General features: G+C 49.7%; 1 protein-coding gene across 1 annotated transcript; it reads left to right on the top strand.

Annotated features, from left to right (window-relative positions):
- The first annotated feature begins 404 nt into the window (after window positions 1-404).
- LOC127032345 (early activation antigen CD69-like) lies at window positions 405-4,230 on the top strand. The gene is made up of 5 exons (XM_050919561.1): window positions 405-578; window positions 1,735-1,810; window positions 2,490-2,668; window positions 2,832-2,935; window positions 4,197-4,230. The coding sequence occupies exons 1-5, from the start codon at window positions 405-407 to the stop codon at window positions 4,228-4,230; spliced, it is 567 nt and encodes a 188-aa protein (XP_050775518.1).
- Window positions 4,231-12,512: the final 8,282 nt, after the last annotated feature.

Raw genomic sequence — 12,512 nt, 5'->3', positions numbered from 1 at the left:
TAACCCATAAAATTCTCAGGTAAATCATCAGACACAGACAAAACAGAGGACTCTGGAGAAAGGAAACAGAACAAGGATGCCACACAAACTGAAATCAATGTGGTTAGAGCTTGCTAACGGGCTTGTTGACCAGGGGAACAGAGTGCCAAGAATAATTTTGGGACAGCTCATTTGAACACAGCTCTCAAACAGCCTGGCTGATTGAGAGCCCAGAAAAAAACTTGTGCTCAAATTGTATTTGAAACATATTTTCTCAAATGACCCTGCATAGCCAAACTGCAGCTGAGCTGCAATCAAGTGAGCTGCTTTGAAATTCTTTATGAATGGCTCTGCCAGCACTGCTCGTCTCACTGTGAACAGGACCATGGATACAGCAAATTCCTGAAAATCATATTTAAAGCAACATGCCCCTTTTGGAGACCACCAGTCTTGCAGAGCAAGAGAAGATGGAGCCAGATCCACTCCTGAATTCCCAGGAAGCCCAAGTGAAACACAACGGAGAGACTCATGCAGATGTCACTACATATGACGGAGAGAGAAGCAAAAGTTCTCCTATAGGTAGAGCGCCATCTTTGGGGGTGTTTTCCCCTTTCCAAGTGTGATTGTCATTTAAAGGCACTCACATGTTAATGGCTGGGGAATTGTGGGTTCAGATCCCACTTCTGCCACCATGTAGTGTGAGGAAATAACAGAGCCAAGCTTTAAGCAGTAGCTAGTGAACACCCTAACTGGGAAGTTCCAACTTCTATTAAGCTCCCTGCTGCAACACATCCTGGTCCTCTCTGGTAGCTGTGGAGGACCAGGCACTCTATAACTAGGGCCCCACCAAATTCACAACCTGGACTTTGAAATCTGGTCTTGTGTGTGCTTTTATCCTGTACTATGCAGATTTCACAGGAGAGGCTGGTGTTTCTCAAATTGGGGTTCTTAACCCAAAAGGGAGTGGGAGGAGGGTTCCAAGATTATTTTAAAGGGGGAGTCACAGTATTGCCACCCTTACTTCTGCGCTGCCTTCAGATCTGGGTGGCTGGAGAGCAACAACTGTTGGCTGAGTGCCCAGCTTTGAAGGCAGTGCCCCACCAGCAGCAGTGCAGAAGTAAGGGTGGCAATACCACACCCTTATTCTGCTGTTGGTGTCTCTGCCTGCAGTGCGGGGCTCCCAGCCAACAGTCACTGCTCTCCAGCCGCCCAGCTCTGAAGGCAGTGCTGGCGTCAGCAGTAGTACAGAAGTAAGAGTGGCAGTACTGCAACCTCCCCCCACACAATAACCATGTGACCCTCCCTCCCCCACAACTCCTTTTTGGGTCAGGACCCCTACAATTACAACACCATGAAATTTCAGATTGAAATAGCTGAAATCATGAAATTTACCATTTAAAAAATCCTGTGACTGTAAAATTGACCAAAATGGACTGTGAATTTGGTAGGGCTCTGCCCATTTAAAAACATCACTTTCCTTTCCATATTGCATCCAAAAGTCTTTGCTTCCAAACTTTTCCAGAACTTCATGGATTTGCCAGAGTCCTGTTAACCAGAGTTTATCTGGAAATATCCCGGACCACTTTTTTTTAACCAGCTTTAGCTGATCTTGTTGATAGAAGTTTGATCCCTTGTGGTCTCAGATACAACAGCCCAAGGAACATTACTATGGTAATGGAGGGGAGGTGAGAGGGCCATATAAATACCTGGTAGTCTAGATGTTTTTTTTCTTTTCTTTTCTTGTCAAGAGTCAAGTCATGGGCACATCCTTTCACAGTTCTTAATGTGGTTCTCAATATCGTTCTCATCAGTCTCCTTATTGTGTGGTCAGGTGAGAATCGTTTTACTTTCAGTGCTGAAAACGTCACAATCTCCTATTCCCCTTCCACCCCCGCATCTCATATACCCCTATACTGCCCAGCCTTGAACAGCGCATTCACTCACTCTGTCAAGCATTTGACCTTTCAGCAGGGCCTTTCCCAACCTCAGTCATTCCCACAGCCCAGCTCCCACGGATCATTGACCGGCTGCTACCTGGCAGTGTGATTCATTGCAGAACATCCACTCGGAGGCTGCAGAGCTTAAATATATAAGTGAGAATTCCAGAGGTGAAGACTCTACATGAGACTGCAATTTCATTGCAGATGTGGGTTGTGGTTAATGTTCCAAACCCAATTCTAACTAGTCCCCGTTGTACGTGACTAATACCACTCTTGGATAGAAAATATTTGATATTGAAAACGCTTTCGAGTGTGGGTGTTAAGGTAGGCACAGGAAACAAAGCCCAGTGTTGACAGGCTGGCTCCATCAAACCCCCCAGCTGTAATCCTTGGATGGGTGTTTGGGTCTGTGCACCTTGTAAAGGAAAGTTTCTGCCCAGGGTTCCCTAATGTAGAAGAGGGTAGGGAGAAAATGTCACCGCGAGGCTTGTCCATTTGATTTCTCTCCCCTACAGAAAAGGGGAAGGGAAAAATCTCTGATCCTGTTATTTCCTCATCTCCTCCAGTGAGAATCTGAACTGTGTATGGCTGATCCTAAATCCCCAGAGGCTTCATGCCCGGATGGCTGGGTCGGTTACCAAGGGAAATGCTACTACTTCTCAGAGACAGAAGGGAGCTGGACCTACAGCCAGAGCAACTGCTTCTCCCTCGGTGCCTCCCTGGCAGGGATCGACAGTGAGCAGGAAAAGGTGAGACTCAGACTCTGGGTAGTGTAGTTCAGGAGCAGGTGACGAAGGTGGTTTTGTGGTGGTGTCCCACGCCCCTAAAATAAAAATAAAATTCAAGGCTGCTCCAGTTGCTGACGTGGCCCCATGGGCTGCTCTGACTTATGGCAAACATTTGCTTTAAAAGGTTTTCATGGTACGGTACAAAGGGATCCCTGACCGCTGGATCAGCTTCTGGAGGGAACCTAACGGGACCTGGAAATGGGCCAATGGCACTGATCTCAGCAATAGGTGAGTCCTTTTTAGATGCTGGGGGCTGGGAGGTAGGCACCAAGCTAAAAGACTGATTTATGGTGCCCGTTTACAAAAAAGCCAGTGGATGGTTTTCCATGTATGAAAAACAGCCTGGTGAACTTTTAATATTTACAGAGTTTGCCAAAAAAGGGCAAAGATTTGTTTGGGGAGGGGGGATTAAAGTCCATGAAACTGGCATGCAAAGGTTTTGGTTTTTTGTTTTTTGCACGCTTTTTTTTTAACATTCGGGGTTTTCTTCCCTTTTTCCATTTCACCACTGAAGAAATGGAGGGGAAGGTCATTTTTCCAAATTTGTCAAAACACAGACTTTTTAAACAGTCTTGGAGACTTCCAGTGTCAAGAAGTATTTTTGAGGTGTTTGAAAAATGTCAGTTATTTGTACAGCTTTGTAAAGCACAGTGAGCCAGTTTTTTTAATTATTGGCAAACCTAAAAACCTAGGAGGAGAAACTTGTTTTGGGTTGACCCCAAAATAAAATGTTACTTTTGACAAATCAGAGAGTCAAAGGAGGCAAAAAAATTTGCGTTGGGTTGAATGAAACCTTGTTTGACCCAAAACAAAAGAGCTCATTTTGATTTTTCTGCATTTTTAACATTCTTTAAATCAAATTGAAGGATGTCACCTCAAAAATGTTAAAGCAAAACGATGACTTTCCTGAGTTTTGTTTTCTTCAGCCCAGAGTTTAGTGAAACAGACATGGAAACATTTTGTATATTTGTGTTGCCAAATCTGCTTTTTTGCCTCTGAAAAAATTTGAAGTTGGAAAACTTTAGGCCAGCTCTAAATGCCCTAATCAAGATGAGGGTTTCATTGAGCTGACTAGACACAATTAAAAAAAAAATCCATCCTTACAGATCATGCCTTTTTGGGGGGGGAATTGTTCTGGAAGTAGATTTGCTATTCTCCTATTCAAAATGTTTTTGTCCATTCTGGGAGCATAGGTGATTTAGGTGCCCAGTCACATTAGATTTCAGTGTTATTGTTAATTCATGTAAACTCTTTGGGGCCAGACTGTGAACCTCTTACGGTTATTGGTGACCACACACTTGTGGGTGAGCATTTCACCATCTGCTTGCCCTGAGGAACTAGCTAGAGATACATGAAGGAGGAGAGATTACATGATTAGTGGGTCTCTTCTTCAAAATCAAGTGGTCTAGTCCCAGAAATCACTGCTTGGTAACGTTAGCCTTGTTTTGTCTTATTACGAACAGAGTAGCTTGAATTTCCTTTTTTTAAGGTTTGAAATACAAGGCGGAGGGGAATGTGCCTAACTAAATGAAGTCGGTATTGGTAGTTCCAGGTGTTCCGCAGAGAAGAGTTGGATTTTCAGCAGACCTTCTCAGTCAATTGCCAGTGGTGCTAAGTAACACTCCAAGCAGATTGATTTCTCAGGCCAAGCAGTGACTGAATCAGTTTTTCCCGTTTCAGTCACGAGAGGAACATAGGGCATTGATGCAACCACATTTTTCAAAAAAGGTATTGGACATAAATGGGTGTCAGATGCTTGTAGCCAGTCAGGCCATCCAACTTTTTGCTGCTCTCCTCTATCTCCCCTCCAGTCATTTTAGGTCTGTCAGTATGCATGCCCGTCCCTGCCATGCTAATGGTGCAGAGTTCTCCCCCTGCCACTCCTCAGTGGCTGAGTTAGCCTGTCTAGTCACTTCTGCTCTTCACTGTACAATGTTCAACTTGCCTAGAAGCCACTGAGCTATACAAAGAGCACTGCTCACAGCATGGAGATCTGCTGGCATCCATCTTCAGAGCTGGTGACCAAGTTCTCATCTTTTAGAAAACTCTCATGACAACCTGCAATATCACGGACAAAGAGCACCTCATAATGAGTGTGATGCAAGCTGAATATCTGAGCAGTGACTTGTGGAGCGTTTTCATGGACTGTTACCTACGGCAGGACACCCAGATCCAGCTCTATAAGACAATTGTTATTCTTACACTCCTCTGTGGATGTGAAACCTGAGTGACCTATTGACAGGATCTCAAGAGTCTGGAGAGGTACCACCAACAGTGCCTCTGCAAGATCCTTCGCATCAAGTGGGAAGATCGCTGCACTAATGCCAGGATCCTCACTGAAGTCAATATCATCAGCAGGGAAGCAATGATCCTCATGCACCAACTCTGCTGGGCTGGACATTATGTGTGGATGCCAGACTCTCACCTCCCAAAATAAGTCCTCTAATCTCAGCTCACCCATGGTCAGAGATCCCATGGCGGTCAGAGGAAACACTACAAAGACACAGTGGAAGCATATCTCAAGCAAACTGATATGGACATCACAAACTGGGAGGAGCAAGCCACCAACCGATCCCAATGGCGCCATATCCTCCATCAGGCAGTCACCTGCTTCCAGGAGAAGCATCTTGCCCTCAAAGCTGAAAAGAGAGAAGGAAGGAAAGACAGCAAGGGGCTGCGTGTCCCTGCATTGCATGATGCCCACAGTCTGGGACAGCAACTGGGTTTCCACCAGCAGTGACTGCGCCAGGCAAAGGGTAGCTCAGACACAACAAACTGAGGTTACTTGCTGAGCCATGCTGGTTTGGATGACACACAAGTTTCCATTCAGCTGAGATTGGAAATCCTCTAGACAGGTGCTGCATTTGGCTTCACAGGTGTTTCTGTTCCCAGAACAATCTCCATCAGGGGCTGGCCTTTCTCAGACACCAGCTGGGAAACTTCAAAGAAGCATCAGAGTGAGCAAGAGTGATTTAGGCCTTTTCCACCCTGAAAAGTTGCCACAGATTAATTTAAATCGGTTTTCAAATGGATACAGTTAAACCACTGTGTGCAGTGATGTAGCCGTGTTGGTCCCAGGATATTAGAGAGCCAGAGTGGGGGAGGTGATATCTTTTACTGGGTCAACTTCTGTTGGTGAGAGACGAGCTCTGAAAACTCAAAAGCGTAAGAGATCTGCATTTGATTTCCTGCTCTGCTACAGACTTTCTGTGTGACCTGGGGCAAGTCACTTAAGACTTCTACATTGCAAAAAAAGTGTGTTCTTAACTCCGCTTAAAATACTTTTTTAAATCCAGGTTACTTAAACTGAGCAGGGGTGTGTGCTGGGGAGGGGGGGGAAGTAAGGGTGCCCGCCCAGTAATCATCTCTGCCACTGCCTACAGCTTCTGCCCTGGCCCCCGCTCCAGCATTCCCTCCACCCCCACTTTCTGCCAGGGTAGAAGTCAGACTGAGTGCAGCTGAAAGGACAGGCCTGGGAAAGGCCCCAGCAGCTAGCACACCCACTGAACCCCACCAGATGGCACCCAGAGCAGGGAAGCTGGGCTGGCAGAGTGAGAGGGGGCAGGAAGCCTGCTCAGCTCCCTCCCTTCCTCTCCCATAGCCTCCAGTAAGTGTTTGGAGCTGGGGATAATGGAGGGAGGCAGCGGGGCATGGGAAGGATGCAGGGGGAACCAGAGGGGCAGACAGTCCCATTTTTGCTCCCTGACATAATAAACATTAGAAAGAAAAGCCACAATGGGATTGTGTATTGCTGATGCCATTCAAAAATTTTAAATTGGGGGTGGTTTCCCCAGAAATCATGAGATTGGCTTGACATGCATGATTTCACATGTTCTTCCATTTGGATCACTTTTTCAATCTGCAACCATATCTCTAAAAATAAAAAAAGCTTTTAAAAGAAAGAGCTGAAGTTTGTCATCACGTGACTCCAGTAGCTGGGTATTAGAATCAAAGATGCCAAATATCACAATTCTGTACACAGGCTCCATCGCCTGATATGAATCCCCGTCCCATATGTTGATCCATTCTCAGCTGGGGTAGCCAGTGGAGCTATTCTCTCTGTCATCTGCTGATCTGGTCCAATGTGTCAGATATCCCACACGGCAGGCGAGCTCTCTGAGGATGTGTGAACTGTAGCGAGAAGCCAGGTAGAAGCATGGGCTGGAGAGCATTTGAGGCAGGCTTCACAGTGAAGTAATGAGAGATCAGATCTTAGGGTAACACTGTTTCCTTTATTGTAATAGGGCCCTGTTTTCAGTGCTAGAAGGAAGCAGCCCTTTCTAGGATTTTTTTCACCACTGTTGTCACACAATAGATGAAAGTGCTGTTGTTGTGGGAAGCAGTGTGTCAAAGTGCACCGAGATTGCCTATCTGTTAGTGCTGATTTGGAAAAAAATGTCAGTTTGTATACCTTGGCACAAGGTGCAGGACAGAATCAGGCTCTATGTGGAAAAACGCCTCCTCTTGGCATGGAAATTGCTGACTTTTTGGCCATGTTGCAACTGAGAGAATGTAATAAACCCCACTTAGGGGGCCCATTTTTTAATTGCTTCATTGGTCTGGGGAAGGCGGGAGCCGGGCGGACCCCCTTCTCTGGCTTCTTCCCTCTCTCGTCGCATTCCCACAGGGCTGGGAGGCCAGGAGCCTCAGGGGTGGTGAAGAGGAAACCACGGTGTGGAGCACCAGTGTGGGGGAGTTGGCAGCTCCGGGGAATGTGAGAGCTGATCATGGGGCAGCAAAGGAAGAGGACGCCCAGACACTGTACAACTGATAAATAAAATTGTTTTTAATTGTTCACTTTATTAATGTAACTTCTGTTCACCATTCACTACACTTGTCTATATTGTAACTTCTGTTCACTGTTTGCCATATTGTAATTCAAACCCCATTTTAAAACACTCACTCCATTTTTGTAAAAGCTTCCTCCAACCTTCATTTTTGCAAACCCTGCTGTAATCTTATTAGTTTAGTTTAGATGTGTGAATGAGGTATGTATGAATAATGGAATCAACCTCCAGCCCCAGCCTGTCCTGATGAAATAGAGTTCAAATCCCACCGGCTGAAGATGCAGACAAGAGCCCTAACGAAGTAAGCAGAGTCCACCCTAAAAAGAAAAGGTACAATAGAAGGAAGATCAAAGCCAGGTCCCAGGCTGAAAGTCAGGCCTGCAACTGGCAGGTGATCAATCACCAAACCCAGAGGCAGCGTGACACAGCAAGACCTATAGACTCTGGATTCAAACTAAAGCCTACAAAAAGGACATGGGTGGCAAGTTTGTAGAAATTTTGGTGGTGCCCAGAACCTGCCCACCAACTCCACCCCCACCTGCCTAAGGCTCTGGGAGGGGGCTTGGGGGAGGAGGTCTGGGGTGCAGATCTGGGCTGGGGATTAGGGTGCAGGAGGGGTGCAGGGTGCAGGCTTTAGGAAGGAGTTTGGATGCTGGGTGCAGGCTCCAGGCTGGGGCAGGGGGTGGGTGTGCAGGAGGGGGTGAGGGGTGCAGGCTTTGGGATGGAGTTTGGGTGCAGGCTCTGGGCTGGGAGTGGGGGCAAAGAAAGGGGTGAGAGGTGCAGGCTCTGAGAGGGAGTTTGGGGGAGAGGGCGTGCACCTCTGGGAGGGAGTTTGGGGATAGAAGGGAGTGCAGGGCTGAGGATGAGGGAGGCATGATGCAGGAGGGGGCTCAGGGCTGGGGCTGAGGATTAGGGTGCGAGGGGGATGAGGGTTCTGGTGCTGAGGGGTTCACAATACAGGAGGGGGCTCAGGGCAGAGGGTTGGGGTGTGGGGTGAGGGCTGTAGGGCTGAAGATGAGGGATTCATGATGTGAGGGGGGTCAGGGCTGGGGCAGAGGATTAGGGTGCAAGGGGATGAGGGTTCTGGCTGGGGGATGAGGGGTTCATGATGCAGGAGGGGGCTCAGGGCTAGGGCAGAGGGTTGGGGTGTGAGGTGACGGCTGTGGGGCTGAGGATGAGGGGTTCATGCTGCGGAGGGGCGCTCAGGGCTGGAGCAGAGGATCAGGGTGCGGGGGGATGAGGGCTCTGGCTGGGGCTGAGGATCAGGGTGCGGTGGGAGGAGGGCTCTGGCTGGAGCAGAGGATCAGGGTGTGGGGGGATGAGGGCTCTGGCTGGAGCAGAGGATCAGGGTGCAGGGGGATGAGGGATCTGGCTGGGGATGAGGATTAGGGTGCGGGGGGGATGAGGGCTCTGGCTGGAGATGGGGATCAGGGTGCAGGGGGATGAGGGATCTGGCTGGGGATGAGGATTAGGGTGCAGGGGGATGAGGGCTCTGGCTGGGGATGAGGATCAGGGTGCGGGGGGATGAGGGCTCTGGCTGGGGCAGAGGCTCAGGGTGTGGGGGGATGAGGGCTCTGGCTGGAGCAGAGGATCAGGGTGCAGGGGGATGAGAGCTCTGGCTGGGGATGAGGATTAGGGTGCGGGGGGATGAGGGCTCTGGCTGGAGATGGGGATCAGGGTGCAGGGGGATGAGGGATCTGGCTGGGGATGAGGATTAGGGTGTGGGAGGATGAGGGCTCTGGCTGGGGATGAGGATTAGGGTGCGGGGGGATGAGGGCTCTGGCTGGGATGAGGATTAGGGTGCGGGGGGATGAGGGCTCTGGCTGGGGATGAGGATTAGGGTGCGGGGGGAGGAGGGCTCTGGCTGGGGATGAGGATCAGGGTGCGGGGGGATGAGGGTTCTGGCTGGAGCAGAGGATCAGCGTGTGGGGGGATGAGGGCTCTGGCTGGGGATGAGGATTAGGGTGTGGGGGGATGAGTGCTCTGGCTAGAGCAGAGGATCAGGGTGTGGGGGGATGAGGGCTCTGGCTGGGGCTGAGGGGTTTGGGGTGTTGGAGAGGCTCAGGACTAGGGCAGGGTAAGGGCATCCTGCCTTGCCATTAGTGGAGGGCAGGCAGTAGGGCCCTGGGGCAGCAGACAGCAGTTCTGCCGGGAATCTGGCAGCAGGAGCAGACAGGGGAGAGGCGTGCGCTGCTTTTTGTCAGGCAGGGACATGGCGTGGTGGGGGGAGGAGGTGCAGGGGGAAGAGTGGCAGGCGGGGGCTTGGACCTGCTCCAGGCAGGGACGCGGTGGGGGAGGGACCTGCAGTGGCCAGGGCCTGATCCAGGCAGGGCCGGGGGAGAGACCCAGCTCCAAATATTGCTGGAGCAGGGCCCCCAGCCCTGAATATTCCTGGAGCCCGAGCACCGCAAATATATATAACCTGCCGCCTATGAAAAAGGATGGGTGAGATGGAAGACTTTGGAGGGTAACAGTCTACTGCCAACACGGAAGGGTATTGGTGCATGCCCGACAGAGACCCAGCTCGTCTTGTGCCCGGCTTTCCTGGCCAGTTAGCCGCCACAAGCTACGAACTCAAGCTGCAAAATCAAGCCACCGACTCAAGCTATATTCAGGACTGGTAACTATGCAGCAGTTGCAGAACATCTGATGGATGTATATAATGTGTGAATAAGTATTAAGTATAATGTGTCTGTGTGTGAAGGATTAAGATATTAGTTATTGGTCATAAATCAAATTGCTATCATAATAAATGTGGTATCTTTGTCTTGCCCCCTGAGAAGATCCTGTGTAGCTTTGTCTGTACAACAACACCCCCTCTCAGGCTAGCAGCCACTCACTTCCACCACCTGCAGGCGTGGGGGTGGTTCTCCAGCCCTGCACCGCCCAGAACTTGTGACTGACACCAGGACTTTAATACTACCCATTCACAGCCCTGCAGTTTCAAGGCTGGATTGCAAATTTCAGGAGAAGCTGTGTTTTTCTTCAAGCCACTGACCCCCCCCTCCCCATTTGAACCCCAGCCTCCCACAATCCTTTTGCCCAGCTGCTCCTGCTGTCTCCCTCTTCCTCTGTTGCTCCTGCATGCACTCCTTTCCACCTCTCCTCCTAGAAATGTTACTTTCTTCCCAAGCCTTCCGCTGGTTGTAGTTAGGGCCATGTCTTGTTTTCACTGTAATACCCATCGCTTCCTGGAATCATCTCCCCTGGGCTAGCGTCACTGCACAATTGGCTGACAGCTCCCTTTCTGATGCATCGCTCTGCTGACTTCCAGTATTTCGGATGTGCCAAGATGCAGGGGCTGAACTGAGAAAATAAGAAGAGGGTGCTAGTCTTCTAAGCTTCACCCACAAAATAAGCCCTGCCCACTGATGATTCTGAAATTCGATGCCATTCACCAGCAATTGTGCAGATGCTCAAAATACAATTTTTGTGGCTCTCTGAATTCTAGCTCCGTGAGTGGGTGAGTGGGCGTGTGTTTAAAAAAAAAAAATCTCCCAGGTGCTAATATCTCACAGCACTGACATGTGTGCTCACCTAGAGTAGATTGCAAAGCTGTTCCTCGTATGAGCTTTCCTACAGTCTCTGAACACTCACATAGTTAAGTGATGACATTTTACGATAGCTGTGGCATCCGAGTTAGCCCCCGTTGAGATGCATGGGGCTGTTCACACTCCACAGGGCTCTTGTCTTAGGCTCTTTGCAAACTCAGGCAGGCATTGATGAAGCAGTTAGCCTTGGAGCGCTCTTTTCAGGTCTTCCTTTGCGATGTTAACTGCTCTAGGGCCATCCTTTTGTCTTTTTTAAATGAAAACTCAGCCAGTCCAGTTCAAGCCCTGCTTATATGAACGACGATACCAGCACTGTAACAAACTAAATGAGAAAAACACAGTGCAGAGCCGCAGGATTTATAAATTGAAGAATCTCTCCCAGTTTCTTCCTCTCATCTTAATCCTGTGTTTTTATAACACACACGTCATCATAATGTCTAGCCCCTGATTACAGAGCTCCTTTCACCGAACAAACCTTCCACGCAATCACCAATGCCCCTCGGTGTCTTTCCAAGTCGATTTTGATCTTTCAACAACTGGGTTTCAGCCTTTCCTTCAACTCTTAGAAAACTTGCTTTCCAGGGGCCACAGGAACTGATCCATGTGCCAAAGGAGTGATGGATTCTCCTTTCCCCAGCTCCCAAAGCAAAGACTTGTGATATGGCCATTACCGGTGGGATATCAGGAAAAGGCATTTCAAAAAGTATGCAGGATTTTTGCGGGGGCGGGGGATGGTTTCCTGTCTGTATGATCCCTGGGCAGTGGTGTTCACAGTTGTGACCAGAGAGGGCATTGTGGGACAGCTGCTTGAGAACTGACATAGGTCACAGTGTCTACACTCACACTGCATCAATCTGGGAAGGTCACAGAGCACATGGGAAGGTTACAAAGTAGGTGTGGGTGGCAGACAGGTTGGGAAGGTCAGAGAGCAGGTGCGGATGGCAGGGCGGGTGCTGGGAGGGCAGCAGATCAGCTGAGAAGGTCCCAGAACTTGGCCTGTCCAAGTCCCTCCTGCAGCATGACAATAATGCGGCTGGCCTGGGAGTGGACCCACTGCCCTCGGCTGGCTGTGCGCTGTACTGCATGTCCACCATCAGAACTGACCCGTCCGATCCGGGCTGCAGTAAGAACAGAGACGCGGCTGGAGCTCAGAGCGGACTCTATTCAAGCCATGTTACCGAGTGATAGCAGGGCAGTGGGTGGCATGGGGAGAGCAGGCCGTAGGGGGTCAGGGAGAGATCCCAGCAATGGAGAGCTGAGTCATGTGGGGCTCCCGTGCCAGGGCTGGAGGGGAGGTAGGTGACATGGGGAGCAGAGGCCAGGGTGGATTTGGGGTGTATGGGGTGACTCCCAGCAGTGGGGGAGATTGGTAACAAAAATCTGTCACAATCTGCCTGAGAGTCAGGTGATCAGGCTGAGGCCGCAGGATCGTGGTAGGGGAGGAGATGACGGAGCACATCAGGTGTC

Source organism: Gopherus flavomarginatus, chromosome 12 (assembly GCF_025201925.1).
Source record: "Gopherus flavomarginatus isolate rGopFla2 chromosome 12, rGopFla2.mat.asm, whole genome shotgun sequence".
NCBI lineage: Eukaryota > Metazoa > Chordata > Testudines > Testudinidae > Gopherus > Gopherus flavomarginatus.
Note: the sequence above shows the minus strand (reverse complement) of the source record. Positions and strands in the feature narration are given on the sequence as shown.

Excerpts from the sequence above, each read along its gene's own strand:
- LOC127032345 (XM_050919561.1), top strand. The coding sequence starts at position 405 with ATGCCCCTTTTGGAGACCACCAGTCTTGCAGAGCAAGAGAAGATGGAG. Across the intron at positions 579-1,734 it reads GTAGAGCGCCATCTTTGGGG|TCATGGGCACATCCTTTCAC; the intron begins GTGTTTTCCCCT and ends TCAAGAGTCAAG. Across the intron at positions 2,936-4,196 it reads GGCACTGATCTCAGCAATAG|GTTTGAAATACAAGGCGGAG; the intron begins GTGAGTCCTTTT and ends CCTTTTTTTAAG.